At 43.4% G+C, this 16,340-nt stretch overlaps 2 protein-coding genes across 2 annotated transcripts; both read left to right on the forward strand.

The window, feature by feature from the left end:
- Window positions 1–367: 367 nt before the first annotated feature.
- Window positions 368–2,543, forward strand: LOC308292753 (uncharacterized protein). The gene is made up of 2 exons (XM_080735171.1): window positions 368–435; window positions 1,268–2,543. The coding sequence occupies exon 2, from the start codon at window positions 1,278–1,280 to the stop codon at window positions 2,217–2,219; it is 942 nt and encodes a 313-aa protein (XP_080591297.1). The 5' UTR covers window positions 368–435; window positions 1,268–1,277; the 3' UTR covers window positions 2,220–2,543.
- Window positions 2,544–10,025: 7,482 nt separating this feature from the next.
- On the forward strand, window positions 10,026–11,171 carry LOC308292364 (lipoyl synthase, mitochondrial-like; the record flags this gene model as incomplete). Its single annotated transcript, XM_080734677.1, has 1 exon — window positions 10,026–11,171. The coding sequence occupies one exon, from the start codon at window positions 10,026–10,028 to the stop codon at window positions 11,169–11,171; it is 1,146 nt and encodes a 381-aa protein (XP_080590803.1).
- Window positions 11,172–16,340: the final 5,169 nt, after the last annotated feature.

The raw sequence follows: 16,340 nt of genomic DNA on the forward strand, positions 1-16,340 counted from the left end.
TGGCTTACAAGCCAAGCCCTAGAGGACTTGGCCACTAAAAAGAAAAGCGGTTTGACAGAAAGGCACAATCTGTAATAAAAAAATTAAAAAAAACTCTGTTTGTGTTTGTTCTATTCAGAATCAAATTCTGCATACTACTTTGACATAAAAAACAATGCGTAGGTAACAGCAAAGTTACTTGGCTGGTATGGTCCTTTTGATGGGTGGTGTCCTAGATATTGGCCAGATTGTAAACTACGTGACCTTTTCACTACACTACTGTGTGCTCACTGCTCAGTGTTGTAATGACGTGGCAGTGAAGAATGAGCATTACCTCTAACTGAAGGTAGCTTTTGGTTTTTGCATTTCATATCGCGTGACCGGACATTTCAGCTTGGGTTTAGTCCTCCTCGGCCATCAAGGCTACATTTCTTCCTTGTTGAACACATCTCACAGGTGAGCATAATGCTGTAGTGCTTTAGTTCTAATTTCAAATGAATTAGCTGTCGTTTGCTTTGAAGGACTGAAATCAAATGGACCATTATGTCTAGTCCAGTGCGTAAATTATGGCTGTGAAAATGCCCCGTAGGGAATGTGTCACTGTACTTTAATGACTGGCCTTAGCATAAACTACTCGGTTAAAAGCCCTCTTGTTTATTGAACCTTTATGTCCTCTCTCTATGACTCAGTTCTCTGTGTGGAAATGTTCTCAGTTCTCCACCTTTTGTCTAAGAACCTAACATGTGAACATTAATTGTACCATTACCAATTTGTGGTAATGCTTGTTGTATTAGCCTTTTTTCGAAATGTTTGGATCAGATAATTAAGCAATATGCACAAGAGGGTGTGGGTTATCGTGATTATTGGCACGCCTGTGTTGAAGTGCCAATAATCAGATAACCCACACCCTTGAGTGAAAAACAGTTAAAAAAAACATGTCAACTTCATTTCATTGTTATTACCGTAAGATATATATATATATATATATATATATTTTATGCCACATTTAGCTATATATGTCCCTGAACTTCACATGAAAAACTGCTAGCGCAGGCTCATAGTGTTGGGAGAGGGAGCACTTCAGCTCGCACAGCTAATACCTTTGTTTGATGAGACCCGTGTGGTAATGCTTATTATTCTTATGGGTAGAGCGCTATTTCAACCAATCAGATTGCTTCGTCTGCAATACCTGTTGTATAATACAGTAATGATACAATACATAATATTAACCAGTATACATAGCAATAAGCTAATACAATTACTCTTATGTCTATTTTATTACTTTCAGGGTAAATAAAATGAGGAGAAAAAAGGTGAGAAATGGCATAACGACTTCCTCAGACTATTTCAAAGGAGAGCACATGAACCTGGAGGTTTTGAAAGAGATGAAATCCCTACGTGACAACGAATACCTGTACCTGGCGATGCCACCGTATCCCAAAGCGGAGTTCCACATCGACAGCGTTTCTCACGTGACCGACGCGTCAAGAATTGGCAGCATCATGGGGTCAAGTGGGTTCCGTGGAGGGGAGTCAGATTTGGTCTTCTGGGGTCTACACGTGGAGGAGAGTGACATCGAAGCAGCCGAGTGTCGATATCTCAACAAAGAGCTCTCTGACTCCAGCACCGACAAAGCCACTTCTTCAGGAAAAAGAAAGAGACAGGAGCCTTTCTTACAGAAATTCACCACGACTCCAGCGTTTGCGGCAGAATCACGCTACGGGAACTATAAGTTCACCTTTCCCATCAAGCGGCTTCTGGAGCTGTACCGAGATCAGTGTTGCGCTGGAGAGCAGCCCGTCATGAGGATATACGAGACAGAGATTTTCAAGCAAAGAATTGCCTACACGGTCGTCGTTCACAGTCCGGCCAGCGAGATGTTCGACAGTTACCCGATACTCAGCTCTGATGATTCCAGTGCTGTTTGTGCTTATCAAAGTGATAAAGACACAGTGCTGTGGCGTGCCCAGGCGATATGCGAGACCCATGATTATTGGATGATTGTTGACAAAGATAATCGAGTAATTTATACTGAACCTCACAACAGAGGACTGAAGTATTACGTCTGGGATGAGGTGGTACTGGCTTTCCACCTACCTGAGGGCAAACTGCTCGAAATTGAATATACAGAGCTTTATACAAGCCTCACTGCATGTGAAGGAGTGGAAATACCTAATCTGGCAAGGTACCCAAATACCTTTGACGCTGCAAAACGCAAACTCCAAGACTTTCATCCTTAAAGTGTAGGCTACTGCATTACTGTATAGTCAACAACAGCTTTTGACTGCACAGTGCACACTTACTGTCATGTAGGCCTACTGTAACATTTCAATGGAGTACAAAAGGACCACATACCTTGTATCAATGTATCTGAACCATTGTGTCCTGTGATTTTCCTATGCAAACTGCTCAATCAATCAATCAATCAATCAATCAATCAATCAATCAATCAATCATTTCAAAGTGGCTGCCCACGACGAAGATACAGTATGTGTTGGTGTTTGATGGAACTGATTGAGTTTTGTTTCATGGTTGCTGTTAGTCTATACAGTTTATGATGTACTTTTCTTTCATATGAGTGCCTGTACATGAAAATGAATACAGTGCTTGTAGAGCTGCATATTGGTTGATGACGCCTTTTTCCACATCTGGTCTCTAGAAACATTTAAATAAAGTGTTTACCCATAACAAGAGCATACAACTTCAAAATAAACATTAAAAAGTGGGAATTTTGAAATAAATTCAAAATAAAATGACCGGTAAATGATCACAGTCTGAAGGAGTTTTGAAAGAAAAGGCATGTTTACCGATTTTGTTACTAACCAATTGGACACAGTAAAGTAAACCTGAGTAGAGTGTCTAGTACAATAAGCAAGGAGTCGGACAGCACAAGTTAATACATTAAGCCCGGGACCCCTAGGGGGTCCTCCAAACCTTTGTGTGACAGAAACCTTTTTCTCCTTTTTTATATTAACCACTTAAACCCTATTGTCCATATTGGGAGGACTTTAGCCAAAAATAGCAGATCTACAAGCTCACAACGTCTCGCGCTGCGAGGCATTGTGAGCTTGATCAGCTTTTTTCGTTAAAGAGCTTTGGTGTAGAGGGGAAAAAGAGCAGACTAAGTACAGAGTGAAAGGTCAAGTAAAGTTTGATATGTATTGACGGTTCAAGTGGTTAAATATCTGAGAACACAAATTGACATGAATCCAAAATACACTGATGATTGTACTGTCAAAAGTTGAAACTATATGGCATCTATTAACAGGTTGTGGGGGTCCATCTCTTTCTCGAATAAGGGGTCCTTGGCCTGAAAACGTTGAAGACCCCTGGCCTACACACTATAGGATTCTAGGTCAACAACAATGACCAGTACCAGAATCAAACCTTTTTTTCTCTCCTGTTTTATTCTCACTGCTCAGGCACGTGCACACATAGACATCAAAGGGGGCTTGAGCCCCTGCCCTTTTATCCGTCTGTAAAAGTGCCCTCTCCAGACCATGAATGCAGATTTCAAAGTGGTGAAAGAAATGCAAATGCCCTCTTTCCATGCCATACCTGAAGGCAGCATTCAAGAGAATTGCTTTGTCCAAACTCTCCTGAACTTGAATGCAGCATCTTATGTTGAAAGAATTGCCCTCAGTGTGTAGAAATCAATGCTGTTATGCTACATGTCCAGTATTGGCTTGATTATGCTAGGTTTAGTGTGGTATAAAGTACTGAAAATAGCCGACCTCCAAGCTCACAATGCGTCGCAGCTAGTGCAACACGTTGTGAGCTTGGAGGTCTGCTATTTTCGATATTTTCACCAAAAGGCCCTTTTAGAAATGTCAGCCCCTGCCTCTCTAACATTCTCTGCATGTCCCTGCTTGAATGTCCCTCCAGGGATCAATAAAGGTTTGTCTTATCTCTTCTCTTATCATAAAGATAAGTCCAAGTCTTGGACTTTGGACTTGACAGTAGAGCTACCTCGGCTACGTTTTATAAAAGGTAACGTTTTCCCTCTTAAGTGTACTGCATACTAGGCCTACTTTATAGTGTTCTAATGACATGGTAGCTTTAACCCTCTAACTGCAACTTAGCTTATTTCTTTAGGTTCCCTGAGTAACAGGAAGATCTGGGAGCGCAGTCAGACAACGGCTTGATTTATCTTTTTTCTTGTTATTAACACAGAAAAGGTGAGCATTATGTTATATTACTGCAGTTTTAATTTAACACAAGCTAGCTTTCTTGAGTAGTGAAGGCCTCATTACCATGCTAGTCATTATGTCTGGTCCAGTCTGTTTGTGTGGCTGTGCCAACAACCGCCCTGTCAAAGACAATGTTAATATCCCTTTTCTAATGACTGGATTGTATCATCATTACCAATTTCCTGGAACTGCATAGTCAACTTGTGCCTGCAGATGCAGTATGGTTAGGTAACAAAAATAAAAACAATTTACTGTACATAATATATAGGCTACATTTTTAAACAGAAGGTTTATTACTGGTCTCTTTGATATTTGGCAGTGTGTTCACTGCCCAGCTGCCTTTACTAAAACAATGACAACAGTCCCCTCTAGTGGGGGATCTTGTTCTTATGCTACAGTAGAAACAGTTTAATGGGGCATGGGCAAGACATGTATAATACACATACATACAGTAGCCTACATACATACATTAGACATGACAAGACCTATTCAAAAGACATTAAAATACATAATGTGACAGTATTGATAAGATTTGTTTTTAAAGTTAACATTGAGGACAACTACATATTTAAAATGTTGGACAACATCTGTCATATCACTACAGTCTCATTTCGTCTGATACTGTGGTAATTGGATACATTCAAAGTCAGGCAGGGATGTTTCAGCCAACATTATTAGTCTTAAAAAATACGCCTGTCTTAGTTCAGACCAGATTTCAAAGCATTTTCCAATGCATTTCTTCATAAGATTCCATTGCTGTTCTGTTCGCCAGGTTGAATGTTTACTTTTTTGCACTGTCATTTTGTTTTCTTAATATATTTGTGTCATACTGTTGTTTATTGTAAAACCTTGGCAAGAGACTTCTAGAACTTCAGCAGTTGCTAAATTGCTCCAATCTGCTCATTTTAATTAACCATTTCTTCAGGCCGCTATAAGGCTATATTGCGCTGACGGTGACAGAGTTATGTCCATTTGACGTGTTAAACACTGCAGTAACACTGCTGTAGTAGCGCGCCATAGTGTGGCTGTGTGCAGACAATGCCAGCGTTTTGGTGCAAATTGGAGCAATGGTGCGGCTGTGGCCCCTGGGGGCCCCTAATGTGGCCCCTCTAATGTGGCCCCTGGGGGCCTCTAATGTGGCCCCTGGTGTAACTGTTCACCTAGCAGAGTTTGTTGCAGATCGGAGCAGCGGTGCGCCTCACAAGTCCAGATGTTACGTTTGTGACGTCCATCCTCAAGGCAAATTAAAAAAGTTGATTCTCTCTGACTAAACCTATTATTCAATTTCTTTCAGAAAATGAAAAGAAGAAATACCAGAGGTAAAGAAGAGATCTTTTTCAGCGGGGAGCACGTGAGCGTGCAGGTCTTGAAGCTGATGAGAGCCCTGCGCGGCAGCCGTTACCTGTTCGAAGACGTTCCACCGTATCCTGAGGAAGTGGACTTCACGGCCGCTGAGGTTTCTTACGTCACCACTAAGAGTCCGACGGAGAGGATTGTGGAGTCTGCTGGTTTTCAAGCGAGGGAAGGTACAGGTTTGGCTTACTGGAGTCTACACATTCAGCAAAGTGACGTTCAGGCTGCGGAGGAGCGATACATCAACAACAACGCAACGTCCCCTGCAACAACACACAATGACCAAACAGAACCGTTTCGACTCAACGACTTCGCCACATCCCCCGCATTCGAGGATTCGTCGCGATACGGAAACTACAAATTTACCTTCCCCGTCGCGCGACTCCTGGCACTGTACCAAGAGCAGTTCTGCCGTAAGAGAGAGCCTAAAATGAGGATATACGAAACGGTCGTCGAGTCTCAGGAGATCATGTATACGGTGCTTGTTCACTCTCCAGAGATAACGCGGTTTGATGAATACCCGGCTCTACACGCTGGTCAGGAGGGCCAGAAGGCCATTTGTTCCTATAATCCACAAAACCACACAATGGCCTGGCGAGCGCAGGCGATATGCCACGCTCACAAGAAGGAACTGCTAATCGGCCGCCAAGAAGGGAAGACAACGCTTAGGGTCAAAGACACTGCAAGGGAAAGGTTCTACATGTGGGACCACGTGCTTCTGGCATTCCATCTGCCAGACAACAAGGTGCTAAAAGTTGAGCGTTCAGAGCTTTTTAAAAGTCTCACTCACTGCTATTCCATGTTTCCGTACCTTGGGGATGAAGAGGATGAGTGTCCTGAGACTACAAGTCGCACTATACTCAATTTAAGGCTCAGGTACAAAGTGAGGAATTAAACTGATGTTGAACTTTGGGTGATAAGCATTAGGTGCCTTATGTACATACTAATAAGTCAAAGAACATTGTCAATCATCTTTATCTGTTTCTACTAACATTTTCACTCTCTGTGTCCACTTTCATTATGTGGAGAAACAGGTCTTAAACATATAGTAGTAAGTGTAGTCAAGTGGGCTGAATTGAAATGGGTTTGTAACGGTTTTGTTTGATGAAGTTGATTTTTCTTTTTTTCACCTTATCGTGGACATTTATTTGGTTGCTGTCAGTCTGCCTGACTGGGGGTAGGTAGGGTTTTCTCTTTTTTTTTTCTTGTTTTCTTCTTTTTCTTTTCTTCAAAAAATGGCATTTACTTATTTTTGAGTTGCCTGTATATGAAAATACTGCAGTAAAATTGTGTTTTGAAAGCTGGATATTGTTTGATGTTGCTTTCTTCCACACTTGGAAAGTCTCTTTTGTACCACATAGATCAAGACAATCATTTGATTACAATAAATTGCATTTGGAATCTGGAATCAATGGGGGTACATTTACTAAAATATATATATTTTTTTGTCGTAATATTATTGAACTCAAGTGTCCATGGCGTGAGTAATCAATAGGGGGAAAAAAGTCATTTTCGGGATGTTTTGTCACTTAAAGCCCATGGTGACACCTCAGAGGGGGGCCTTCCTTGACGACAGCAGACACACCAGGGTCAAGGTTCTAGCCCTGCTGACCACCCCGGTGGTCTGGTCACTGAAACACGTGGTGTCGACCAGCAGTATGAATTGGTGAAAGTGGAAAAAAAACAGGCCCTATACAAATGCAGTCCATTCATGCATAATATCCACCAGGATACCGTCTCTGCCTTATCGTCTCGGTAATGTTGGGCTACCATTTTCTAGCAAGACCTTGAATCCAAACAAAACAGTCCTCGTCCCCCTCGCCTCGGCTACATTGAAAATGAGGGCCTTGTACTCCGAGTTTAAAGGACAACTTTCATGGGGTTCATATTTTAGATTGTTATTAGAGAAAAGAAAAGATGAGTGTTAAAATGTTTTCATTCACTTCTATCATTTTAGCGATTTTGATTTCAGTGGGTGGGGGCAAGCGTACAAGTGGCTAAATATGCCTTTTTTTAGGCACATTTCTATTTTCAACTACATCTGCCCATGAAAGATTGTGGTACATCTGGGAATGGGCCTATTGTGTCTAAAAAGACGAAAGACATACGCATGCCCCCACACACAGATATAATCGCTAAAATCGCAAAAACGATAGAAAGAATTAAATGAGAACATTTTAACAATCATCTTTTTTTCCCCCCTCTAATTACAATCTGAAATATGAACCCTTATTGTAAAAGAAAATAAAGGTTATGAAGATGATGAGGAGGAGGAACTTCCATCCATTCCTCTGGCTCTAAAAAATGAGGGATTGATCATGATGTGGTTTACTTTAAATCCTCAGACGAGTTACTGTATCTCTGTTCAATAAATGTAGGCTTCTTGTCTCCCCTCCAAAACACCCCTCATGTTTTCTTTGTTTCTTTGTCCTCATTTAGTATTCCGTTATGCTATGACTTTTGCATACAGTAGGTTTGAATCTGGTTATCCACCAAATGCTGCATAAATGGCAGAGACAGACAGACAGACAGACAGACAGACAGACAGACAGACAGACAGACAGACAGAGAAGGAGTAAAATAACTTTACAGTAAATTAACTATGTATTGCAATAAAGGTTAATAAATAGTTTGTGGCATAATTACTGATAAAAATGTGTGTAATTGAATGTTAGGTGCAGCATATAGAAATGCTTGTGTAATTATTTTGTATGTTACTGTATGTCACAGCCATACGCCTTTTCAAACTAGAGCTGACTGATGGTTCATGGTCTCGTTCTAAAAGAGAGACATGAAACTTTCTGTTCCACGGAACAGAAAGAAACAGTGCAGGACTCTAAAGGGTCATTCCCACCTGGGCAGGGCTGGATCTAAGCTTCAGTAGTAGGTGGGGCAAGAAGAAATGCCAGGGGGGCGACCTATGGGGGAGAGGTGGGGTGGGGAAGAATGCCTAGAGAGAGAGAGAGAGAGAGGAACATGTGTGCCTGTGTGCTCCATTGAACAGAGGCAGCGTGTGAGTGTGAGGAGGACCGTGGGTTTATAACTCGCGGTACTGCGGTGCGGTACCGATTCATGCATCGTGCTGTTTGTGTGTGTAATAGGTCTTCTAAATTTGCGGTAATATTTTTTCAGCGTTAAAAACTTATCCCGCATCTTGGGGAAAATCAGTTACCAAGATGCACAAATAGTAATGCCATCTTGTTTGGTGGGGCAGTCAGGGCATTTAGAGGGGCATTGCCCCCCCTTGCCCATGCTTAGATCCGGTCCTGCCACCGGGCAAGATAAAGATAAAAAATATCTTTCTCAATTGTAGTAGATGGGAGTGGATGGACCATCCACTTCAATTGAGAACGATATTTTTGTATCTTTATCTAGCCCGGCGGGAATGACCCTTACGGACACCGTTTTTCAAGTCAAGTTGACAGTGAAAAAGAACATTCAAAGAAAGGGAACTATGCAATTCATGCTTGCCGGTTTGATTGTTTCATCAACGCAAACCCACTGGGGAGCGTGTCGCTGTTACTACATGTCATCTTTTCGACACCCGACACCCTCACCCTAACCTTAACCTCCGTGGAGTGAGTGCTAACCCTCCGGTCGAAATGATGGGTGTTTGCAAAAGCGAGATTTCCCCAACCCACAGCTGCCCAAATCCGGCCCAGATATGATCAGATATGATCACTGGCGAGAGAGACAGTTCTGGCCCAGGGGCCTATACCACTGTCAAAGATAGTGTGCCCAAACATGGCAATACTGACAACATAAGTGACATCATAGACTCACTGGACCCAAACTACAGCGCAATAACCTGGGCAAAGAACACCGGTGTTACTTTGAAGTATATCTACACTATATACGTTTTCAAAGGAACTTACTGGAGAAAAGGGGATGTGTTGATGTGGGCTTCACATCCTTCACACGGCTGATTCACATCACTAAACAAGCACCAAGCAATCACCATGCAGAGATTCAGGTGTCACAGGCACACAGCAGCAACAGCAGCCTGTCAGAATGAAACAGGAGGTTAGACGCAGCTTTCACGCAAGAGCTCAAGGGACACTGGAAACATGTGGATAACAATTCTGACTAGAAATACTGTTCCTACGAAACAGTGTGGGCTCGCTTGTGACGTATATTCTGCAGCGTGCTAACTGTCATGTGGAAGCTCAACCAATACTCCAGCTAACACCACTCCCAGATTTTCCGCACCTCAATTGCACCTAATTGGCTAAGGGCCCTGCCTTTGTACTGTCGCGGTGGAACTTGATAAATAAATAATGAAGATAACATAGTGTTCTCGCCTTTCAGGTGGGCTCACAATTATGTTGTTATTATATAGCTAGACAACATAGTGCTGACATCATAGTACTGATGTCATTTGACTGGGCTCTGAGTACTTTGGTCTAGTAACACTGATGACTTGTGTGATGTGTGTGATGATGATGTCGATGGACCAAGGGATAATGGAATAGGCAGACACCTGCTTGCCAGTATTTAAGTTTCATGGCACTGAAACAAGTGTTTTGTGTCTCGCGTAGGTTATCCTGTAACCACCTGCGGTTGAGTCCCCTATGCAGCCAATACTGCTATGGAAGTGGAATGACGACAGTAGCAGCCATGTCCTCCCCCACACAAAGTCACGGTGTCAAGGATTTGTCGGGGGACGACGGACCCGGCCTGCAAGACTTCATCTCCGGGGAGCTGTCGGAGAAGAGCAGGTGGGCCGAATACAGGGGCGACCTGAAGAGGCAGAAAGGGGAGAGGCTGAGGCTTCCCCCGTGGCTGAAGACCGGCATTCCGGTCGGGAAGAACTACAACAGGATCAAGAACACGCTGAGAGATCTCAATCTGAGCACGGTGTGCGAGGAGGCCAGGTGTCCCAACATCGGGGAGTGCTGGGGAGGAGGGGAGCACGCCACGGCCACGGCCACCGTAATGCTGATGGGCGACACGTGCACCCGCGGGTGCAGGTTCTGCGCGGTCAAGACGGCCCGCCGGCCCCCTCCCCTGGACCCGGCCGAGCCCCGCAACACCGCCAAAGCCATCGCCGCCTGGGGGCTGGACTACGTCGTCCTCACCTCGGTCGACAGGGACGACATCGGCGACGGGGGCGCGGAGCACTTCGCCAAGACCGTCTCCGCCCTGAAGGAGATGAACCCACGCGTCGCGGTCGAGTGTCTCACGCCCGACTTTCGCGGCGACCTGGCGGCGGTGGGGACCGTCGCCCTGTCGGGGTTGGACGTGTACAGCCACAATGTGGAGACGGTGCGCGAGCTGCAGCGGCACGTGCGCGATCCCAGGGCGAACTTCGACCAGTCTCTCGCCGTCCTGAAGCACGCGAAGAAGGTGGCGCCCGCCGTGCTCACCAAGACCTCCATCATGCTGGGTCTGGGTGAGAGCGAGCGGCAGGTGCTGGACGCCCTGTCGGAGCTGCGGGAGGCCGGGGTGGACTGCCTGACCCTGGGCCAGTACATGCAGCCCACCAGACGCCACCTCAAGGTGGAGGAGTACGTGACCCCGGAGAGGTTTGCCCACTGGGAGAGGGTCGGGAACGAGCTGGGTTTTCTCTACACGGCCAGCGGGCCCCTGGTGCGGTCGTCCTACAGAGCAGCAGAGTTCTTCATTAAAGGACAACTCCACAATAAATAACATCTATAGGCTCATTGTCCTGCTTATATTAATCCCAAATGACTGTCTGTCCATGGGGTCTATTAGGTAGAAATGCCCCTGTCGTCCAGGTTCACCAGCGGACCCCACCAGCAGCCCGCTTTTACACTATGTGTTACTGTCAAAAGTGTTTTTGAAGCGGTGAAAGCCGCTTCCAAGGAGTGGCTTTGTGTGTCCCATGTCCATATATGGTCATTTCAGTCCAGAATGAACAGGTTTTATCAAAAACAAAATGTCTGTCACCTCATGTCCATGTCCATATATGGTCATTTCAGTCCAGAATGAACAGGTTTTATCTATCCCGTACGTCCAGAATATGTGTGTAGTGTCCGTCCCAGTCTGATGATTGGATACTTTGAGGATTGGTCAAGCTTCACATGACAATTCAGCCCTCCAGATAAAAACATTCATTCATTCATTCAGAATAAATAAATAATGTATCTATGTGTTCCAGAGTTCATAACTCTGGAACACATAGAATAAAAGTTCACCGCTTCACTTCGAACCGAGGTTTGATTTTTTTCTTTCATGAATGAATGTGACAACTCGTGTGGGACAACCAAGTGCTGGTGAACCTGGACGACAGGGGCATTTCTGCCTAATAGACCCCATGGACAGACAGTGATTTGGGATTTTAATACTAATTGTCATTACAATTAGAAAAGATGCAATTGGAAATTACAAGTGTGGTTGCTGACGGTTGTTGACGTGACTCTATTCTGCAGTAAGCTAACTGTCATGTGAAGCTCGACCAATTGATTCCCTATTGATTCCCACTCCCATTGATTCCCTACTGATTCCCTATTGATTCCCTATCCCGGACAGATGTCTGTCTGTCTGTTCATTTCCAATGGCAGCGGAAAAGTTACCCTAGAAATAAATAAAGTTTCCCCAGGACTATAATGTGTTGCCCTGTTGGGCAACCACACTAAATATACATCCATGCCTTGGTTGTCCCACACGAGTTGTCACAGTCTCACAAATCATGTTTTGGGGTGAGCATTCGGCACAACTGGCAATCTTTTCCTGGACTTAGTGGGCGGTTAACCAAACCAATTGTGCATTTTATGAAAGAAGCATGAAACTCTCAGCATATCATCTACATACCCCAAGGTTTGATTTTAGACGTGGAACCACTTTTTATCTGACCTCTGGTGACCTTGAGGGGTCTTTGACCTCAGTAGGTATTGCATTTTCCCTCATTTCATCTCATTATTTTCCATTATAATATGTTTATTAAAATGGCAGTTTTGTTCTAATAAGAAGCATCACAGAGCTGCTGATCCATTGTGGGTGCAAGAAAGGGTGTACTACATGCAGCAAGTGCAAAAAGGCTGTCCTCAAGTTAATCTGGGGGCCAAAGCTGATATTGAGACATACTGTAAGCAGCTATCTCTGGGTAGAAGCTGCCAACCTATTCAGTATTAAACTTTAATCCCTTGTCATGTGTTATAGCCTGGGTGGTATCTCTGGGGGGAAAAACTAGGTCATTTTATCACTGTATACTTAAAAGTGGTAAAATCGGATTTTGCTGATATAATGTTGAGCAGGACGCTAAATGATCTCGCTCTTACTGAATGTATTACTGCTAATGTGGTAGTGTAATGAAAATGCAAGTAGCAAAGCCAATATTAGTTGATGCTGGCTGAAGTGATGATGAATATAATTTTCTTTGGGTGTGATGGAGGATAGGGCTGATTCTGGTTGTCAGGGGGCCAAGGCTGATATTGACTTGACCTAAGATAACACCTCTGGGTAATAGCAGACAACCTATCCAGTATTAACGTTTAAACCCTTGTCATGCATTCTAGCCTGGTTGTAATAGGCCTATCACAAATCAGTACTGACCATTTATTTTAAATTTGCTGCAATAATGTTGAGCAAAGTTGCATATGTACTGTGGTAATGTAATGAAAATGCAGGTAGCAAAGCTAATAGTTTGCTGGCAAGAGTAATGGTGAATATTATTTCAAGAGCATGATGCCCTGGTTTGCTGCTTATGATCACAGACATGAGACAGCTATAAACCATTGATCCATCACCTACAATGAATATGTTTCTGCAACCTTGGCAGAGGATACCAGAGCATTTTTTGAAGCTGTGAAAGCCGCTTCCAAGGAGTGGCTTTGTGTGTCCCGTTCATGTCCATATATGGTCATTCCAGTCCAGAATGAACAGGTTTTATCTGTCCCGTACATCCAGAATATGTGTGTAACGTCCGTCCCGGTCTGATGATTGGATGATTAGAAATGTCCAATGAGACCATACTTTGAGGATTGGTCAAGCTTCACATGACAAGATACCCTCCAGATAAAATCATTCATTCATTCAGAATTGGAAGAATGTATACCAGTAGATCACAGAGTTCATAGCTCTGGAACACATAGAATAAAAGTTCACCGCTTCACTTCGAACCGAGGTTTGATTTTTCATGTTATGACCTTGTCGCCCACTTTGATTGTGAAGTTGTCAACCTTTTTGAGGTTATGATTTGATCCAAAGAGGATGGATTCAGTTTTTCCCAGGTGAATTTATAATTTGTTGTCGTTACGCCCCAGGGGGGTCCAGGGGAAGAATCCGCCTAAAATGTATGCCCAAATTGGAACAGTTGTGGACACTACCATGATTGTGGCTACTCTTGACTCACCAAATGTCAGCTAACCCCTGAAAATGTACAAATCCAGTGTAAAACATCACATTTCCCTTACCAAATTGTCCTGCTGTGATCATTTACCAAGGAAAAGATTATTGAAAAAGACCTCCGCCTATGGAAATGTTTAGCCTAAAAGACATTCATTCAAAGACGTTCATTCTCTCTGGGGCATCGTCGGGGTGAGAATGGCGTCTCAGGTTTTATGTCAATCATATTTATACAGCGCCGCCTCGCACAGTCGCACTTTAAACAGACAGCAAAAGACGGACAATATGAAATCCTGTTGGTTATTGATTAATCACCAGATTGGAGAGAAGGGAGCGATTCGAGTCTCGAGGTGAGCGTGGTTGGTTCATTCAGTCAAAAAATCTGTCTCACTTGCGAAAGTTGTGTTTCAAATCGTATCCGTTGACTGGCTGGTTATGTATACTCTAACCACTACACTAGGGCGGCCCCTTGTTGTGAGCTTGTTGATAGATGCTATTTTCACAATATTTATCTGTGGGAATCATCATTATGTAATGCCTCAACTCCTATAATTACAAATGCCTGTCAGGGTGAGGGGTGCCCAGTTCAAATATGATCATTTTGGGGTCATCCCTGAAAAGGTTGAGAATGACCACTGCTGTAACTAATGCCTACATCTTAATTCCAAGACATCATGCTTCTAATGAATATATAATAAACTACTGATGATGGCTGACATAATAGGTGAAAGCCATATTAAATGTGTATTTTTAGATAGTCCAAAATAAACAATGTCCTCCTGAACTACATTAAATTCTGTTGAATTCTCTATGAATTTATTACACAGGACCACAATGGAAATAATCCCTCAGGGCCAGGAGTCATCAATTATGTCCGTACAGGGACAAATGTGTCCGTGGCAAGACTTGTTTTTGTCTGTGGCATTTTTTTTAGATTTTGTTTTAGATGGCAATTTAATTTGAGGGTGTACAAAGGCAAGGGAAATGTAGGGTCCATTTGGTTACAGACCTGCTACAGACTTGTACCTTCAAGGAACCCAGAGGGTGCCTCAACCTAGCCTGATAAATCAGTCTGCACATCACCACCCCCTGTTGGTGGGTGCAAAACGAAGTGTGTGATAGAGTCTGACGCTTGCAGTCAGGCTAGCCTCAACCCACATTGAGGACCACAGCACTAGTAGTATATTTTTTAGGGCTAGCTCTGTTACTAGTAATATTTGTAGGGCTTTTTGTGTTATCCCTTTAGCAACATTGTGCAACTGTACCACCACTATACTATTTGCAAGCTGATAATAAAGTATTCAATCAATTGAGGTCAGGCCGGGTCTTGGGTTTTCATCACAATCTTGGGTTTTCATCTAAATTCGTTTTTGTTATTTAGCTTAGCAACTGTGCAAGGGGAAATGTAAGTAAAGTTATATAGGTTATTTGACATCCACGACGTTGTCTCCTCAAGACATGCACAACATGTTGAATAATTGGAGCACTGCCACTGACTGAAGCTTACAATGAAGGTCTACTTTTAATAGTCTCTGCTCCTGCATGCATATATTGTATGGTTTTATTGGACATTTTCATACTATAATAATTATTACTGTTATAATTCATTCGTTTTAACCATGTTATTTCAATTTATATCAGACAAAGAACACCAGTGATTATGTATAAACCTCGCGTCACAGACCGGTATCCTGGTTTACCGAATTGCAGTGTGATCCGGTCTAGAGCCCGCCCTTCCGTAGCCGGTAATTTGGGCCCAAACAGATACATGGTAGTCTCGCGTGGCCAGACTGTTGCCTCCGCGATTTGGTCAAATGCTCCCAGCATACAGTCTGGCAGACGGAAATAGAAACGGTGAGTGCGAGATGAAGCGGAAATGAAGCCCCCACGTCACTTCCGTTTCAGTCTCACATCACACATATTTATCATTATATAAATAAAAATCATATAAGCATGTTTAGCTTGCTGCTTAGCAGAAATGACATTTTAAAATATATTCTTTTTAACGTTAATGCCCGTTTTCGATACTCGCCGTTCGGGAGCTGCTGTTCCAGACTCTATATAGCATTCAGAGATTGTGGAATAGTTGTCTGGCTACGCGAGACTAGATACATGGGTGCCCCCGTTTCCGTATCCGCTCTAGAAGGCCCGGGCCGGATGTGCAACCTGCAAAGCGAATCGACCCCTACCGGCCTCTTCTCATAAGCCCCTTTTCGACTGCAGCTTTAGCACCACACCACACCACACCACACCACACCACGCCACACCACATAAAAATATCTACATTTTCCATTACACAAAAAAGTACCCCTATCAGTAAGAAACAAATGTAGCCTACCCTTTTAAATGTGATTAAGGCCATAAAGGAGTGTGGATCACTAGCATCCTTTAAAATTGCCCTGAAAAACCACTTACAGGCAGCAGCCGTTCGCAACTGGTAAAAAAAAAACTAACCTAGCCCAACCCTACCCTCCCCCTTCTTTGTATACTGTTTGTTTAGACTTACTGTTT

The sequence above is a fragment of the Nannobrachium achirus genome (assembly GCF_963921795.1).
Source record: "Nannobrachium achirus genome assembly, chromosome: 10".
Lineage (NCBI taxonomy): Eukaryota > Metazoa > Chordata > Actinopteri > Myctophiformes > Myctophidae > Nannobrachium > Nannobrachium achirus.